The sequence below is a fragment of the Misgurnus anguillicaudatus genome, unplaced genomic scaffold (genome assembly GCF_027580225.2).
Source record: "Misgurnus anguillicaudatus unplaced genomic scaffold, ASM2758022v2 HiC_scaffold_34, whole genome shotgun sequence".
In the NCBI taxonomy this organism is placed as follows: domain Eukaryota; kingdom Metazoa; phylum Chordata; class Actinopteri; order Cypriniformes; family Cobitidae; genus Misgurnus; species Misgurnus anguillicaudatus.
The window spans coordinates 1,119,705-1,124,611 of record NW_027395284.1 but is presented as its reverse complement, the minus strand read 5'-3'; the positions used below and the strand labels follow the sequence as shown (position 1 = coordinate 1,124,611).

The 4,907-nt window shown below is 33.5% G+C and overlaps 1 protein-coding gene across 1 annotated transcript; it reads left to right on the top strand.

Moving 5' to 3' along the window:
* The first annotated feature begins 401 nt into the window (after positions 1-401).
* Positions 402-3,470, top strand: LOC129429193 (polymeric immunoglobulin receptor-like). Its single transcript, XM_055185716.2, has 4 exons — positions 402-408; positions 1,968-2,273; positions 2,876-3,187; positions 3,301-3,470. Exons 1-4 carry the CDS (start codon positions 402-404, stop codon positions 3,468-3,470), a joined length of 795 nt encoding a protein of 264 aa, XP_055041691.2.
* Positions 3,471-4,907: the final 1,437 nt, after the last annotated feature.

Sequence of the window (4,907 nt, the reverse complement as noted above, 5' to 3'; positions counted from 1 at the left end):
TCCGTTGTTGTTTTCTAGTTTTCGTTTTTCAAACGTGTGCCGTCGAACTGTTGTATAAAAGCAATATCGCTCTCGGAGTCGTGTGATATAGCTCTATATCATCATGGCTGTGATTGCCTCCGGCACTCGGCCTGCGGCCTCGTGCCTCTGGCCTAAGCACAGCCGTGATGATATAGAGCTATATCACACTCCTACTCGAGCGATATTGCTTAAATACACACACTTAAAATGTAATTCTATGCACGGATATGTAAGAGAATAATGACAGCGTTCCACAATGTACTGTTTAAAATTAAGTCAGAAAGATGCTGGTTTTGCAGGTTGTTGATGAATAACCGCTGTGAGTGATCACAACGCACTTAAGCAGCCACGTGACAGAAAAATAAGTGAACATTGTCCCAATGTCAAGTGAGCTAGAGTCCTTACAAGTGCCCAAGCCTGTGTACACAATATACTGATTCACAACCTCAGGAGCTAGGGAACGAATTGAAACACAGGGAAGGACTCTTAAATAGGGACAAAATAAATTACATACACCTGGAAATCATTACAAGTAAGGGATCGGGGAAAAAGTGACGAGACCCGGGAAATGCTTGGTCAGAATAAACCAATACTAAAACCACGCATCTCCCACATAGAACATTGTACTGTCAGAACCCTGCCATGCTGAACTAGATCTAAATACAAAACAGGAATCTGGCAGGATCCTGACAAGTAATGTTCAAACTCTCAGAGTAATGAAGAGATGGTAACAGTGATCTTATTCTGTGATTCCTGTAAATTGTTAGTTCCTGTAAGTAATTTCATCTTACACAATTTATATCCTATGCAAGTCATGCTCAAACAGCTCACAGTTTTAGCCAACAGAACTAGGGTGGATTGGAGTATGGTAGATTGATTTACACCAGGAGTGGGGAACCCTGGGTCCTGGAGGGCCACTGTCCTGCACAGTGAACTTCCAACCCTAACCAAACACACCTGAATTTCATTTTCAAGTAATCCTGAAGACTTTAATTAGATTTTTCAGGTGTGCTTAATTAGGGTTGGAACTAAATTCTGCAGGACAGTGGCCCTCCAGGACCAGGGTTCCCCACCCCTGATTTACACCTTGTAGCACACACAAGACAACAGCATTCAGAGCCATACATTGTGAAGGTTTATTTTCATTATGTTATAGCTCTTCGTCTGATTTTTTATTCCACTCTTACCCGTTTAATTCTCTAGAGTTTTATATTTACATATTAAGCTTGTTTTATCCATAGTGACATATACAGTGCATTAAAGTTAAACTTTTTCCAGTATGTGTGTTAATTGGGAAACAGTGTTTCTATAATATATTGTAATATTCAAACAAAAAGACTGACAAATAACCACTTGTAGTGTAACCTGTGTAAGCATGACTTACAATATAGAATAAGAAAACAGACAAGAAATAAAACAGGAAATTGATGATTCTAAAAAATAACAACCACAGTCTGAGATCACTTCCTGTACCTTCCTGTATTATTCTGTGAGATGAGACTTCATTGAGCGAGATTTATTAAAACCAGTCATGGTCTGTTTATATATTTTTATCTTTATCATTTACTACAGTACAGGTAAGTTTTTTATTTCTTCCTTTTTCAGAATAATTGGTGGTAGATAATTACTTTCCATTTGCTGTAGTTCTGCTAAAGCATTTTATATTGTTATACCACTTATATTATATTAAGATGAAACAGTTTTCTTTTCTAAACAGTAAAGCAGAGCATGATACAAACTTTTACCAAAGCTAATAATGAGCAACACTGCCTATGTTAGATTACACACTTTTAGGATGTGACCCTCATACAATTTTACAAAAGCAATTTTTTCATTTTCAGGATATTAAAACACAATGTGACAAAATATTAATAATCAGCACTTCCTTATGATTTCATGAGTCTAAAAAGTTTATTTGAAAACTGATTTAACTCTCTTGTTTAAAGGCTGTAATCTCACAAATGATCAGAAGATAATAGATGTAACAGGATACATAGGTGGTTCAGTCCTGTTGCCCTGCTCCTGTGATGATCCACAGTCTACAATTAACACATTTACATGGGAAATTTGGCACAGTGGAAGCCAATGGATGAATGCATTTAAGAAACACAGAGGCAGATTTAAACTGTTTAATGAAATATCTCCAGGAAATTTGTCACTTCTTATTTCTGACTTCAGAGAGGAAGATGAAGGGATCTATAGATGTATCACTGAACAATGCAGTTTTACAGATGTTTTCTTAAAAGTTACAGGTAAATTAATGATTTTTCCTGAACTGTCACAAAACTGTTTATATATACATTTTACAGTAAAAATGTATTTCAAAACACCACAAACAATAACAAAAAAGACAAATGGAATGAAACTAGGGAATAAAGAAACAATCTCATTCACTGAAAAAAATGATTCATTGAATTTAATCCATTTTTTTAGGGTAAGTGGTTGCAATCAATTTATTTAAGCTACATTTAAACAAAAAAGATTAGTAATGTAAAATAAAATATAAAACTTTTGTTTAAATGTAGCTTAAATTAATTGATTGCAACCACTTACCTTAAAAAAGTGATTAAATTCAATGAATCATTTTTTTCAGTGTTCATTGAATTTAATTGACTATCAGTTTAAAGTTACACTATAACTTTTGAATATTTGAGCCTATAAAAAGTTCTCACCGATGCAATTCTCAGTTTAGCAACAGAAGAAAAATGACGTGGCACAGTGGGCAAAATTAATACCTTAATAGTGAACCTCACACATTATTTAAAAAGATCTTTAGATCTTAAAAAGATCATAAATCTGTCTTTATGCAATTTAAATTTAAATATGAACATCATTTGTATTAACATGTTCTCAGGATGTGATCTCGATCAGCAGACACAGACAATTGAGGTGACTGGATATTTAGGAGAGTCTGTAGTTCTGCCCTGCTCCTGTACTGAATCACTGACTAAACCTGACAAGATTAAATGGAAGTTCATAGAAAAAAATGATGAAGAAATTTACCCATCTGAACACATTGAGAGGTACAAGAACAGACGTAAACTGATAAATCAAACCAATCCAGGAAATCTCTCTCTACATCTCTCATCACTGACCAAAGAAGACCAAGGAGTCTATCTGTGCTCTGTGTATAACAGCTATATCTACATCAGACTTTATATTGAAGGTAGGTTTGCTTTGTTTCTAAAAATCCAAACTGTTAAAAACTAAGGTAAAGTTGTAGGATGACAGATGCTCTGCTGTTGTTGTATTCGCTAACAATGATTTTACTCTGAACAGAGAAACCACAGGTCTATACAATCTATTCATCAACAGATCAACCTTCACAACATGAGCTTATAACAACTCAACAACCAGAAAACAAAATAACACATCAAACTCATAATACAACTCTGTGTAAGTCAAAAGTTTGTTTGCTTTACAATCCTTGTGTTGAAAAAATATGTTAAGAATCAGTTGCTCAGTTACTTTGTGTGTATTTCTGTATGTATTTCCTCACAGATATCTTTATTTTAATGGCACTGTTTTCTTCAGTACTGCTATTTCTGGTATTTAACTCCTGGGGATGCACAGGTAGAGCATACACGTTTGTTTTGCTATTTATGTTTTTATGTAAGCTTATCATAGTTGTGATGTCCCTTCCTAACCCCTAACCCTAACAGAAATTTGTGAAAATCCTATTGAAATATTAATATTTTCTGGACTTTACTATTCAACCAAATCTGTACACACAAACACATTTCTGATGAAAATACTCAATAGACGATGAGTATTTCTTCCTCAAATGTTGGAAAAGCACTCAGATCTTAAGACTATGATGATATATGATATATTGAGAGATCTGTTAGCTGACTAGCACAGAGAGTTGGATTGTTTTATTCTGGTAAATTTAATGTTTAAAGTCAAGCTTTCAGTATCTGTAAATACAGTACGTTAAAATGAACCCCTACTATGAAGACTTGTGCTTTAATACGTTATATTTAGGAAGGGTAAATGTTTCCTTCCGCACAGTGCTGGTCCATTCTCACACTAAATGTAAAAAAAACATCTTCACCTGTTATCAGTGATTAGACTGATGTTTTTATTTCACAACTAAGTTGAGATGTTTTATGTTGTAGGATGTAAAAATATAAAGAATGTAACCAGTGATGCTCCAAAACTATCAAGAGAACCAGAGAATGAGGTGAACACAAATTTACTGTTACACAATGATACTGTAAATATATGTTGTGTAAAGTCTACATCAGTACACAAAAGATTTTTTCTCTCTCTTTAGGATGAAGCTATATTTACTGGTGTATTCTATGTTAACCAGCATCAATACCAGCCCCCATGCAGAATGGTCCAATAGACCACAGTGAATATACCATCTATAATGTGTGTATAATGAAAAAAAAAAATGATTTTAAACTTAAGATCTTACATTTAGAAACGCTGTAGACAAGATTATGACCTAACAATTTTAGGGTATACTTATGTATATTAGAACATTAACTTTACACTTCAAACAAAGTTTTACTAAAATATTTATGGATCTATTGGTTGAATATTTAAATTGTACTTATTTAAATACACATTTTGAAAATAGCCACCTGATTTGAAATTGCAATTTGAAACAAACTTAAGAAAATGGGGAATTTTAGCTGGAGTTTGAGCTAAAGTTTCATGCAAGTTTATGTTGTCTTGTTGTCTTCTATAGTTTTATGCAACATGTATGGTTGCTGTTTGGCAATCTCAAAATAATCTTTGTTATTTGTATTATTTGAAGTAGTACTATAAAAATAATAATAAGTAATACGCCTGCATTGAAATAAGTGTGAAATATGTGTGAAATATGTTGTTTATACAGTCAAACTCAATAAAATTCATAAACATACAATGCGCAG

Coding starts and splice junctions, on each gene's coding strand:
- LOC129429193 (XM_055185716.2), top strand. Junction 2,274..2,875: donor TGTTTTCTTAAAAGTTACAG/GTAAATTAATGA, acceptor ACATGTTCTCAG/GATGTGATCTCGATCAGCAG. Junction 3,188..3,300: donor CATCAGACTTTATATTGAAG/GTAGGTTTGCTT, acceptor TACTCTGAACAG/AGAAACCACAGGTCTATACA.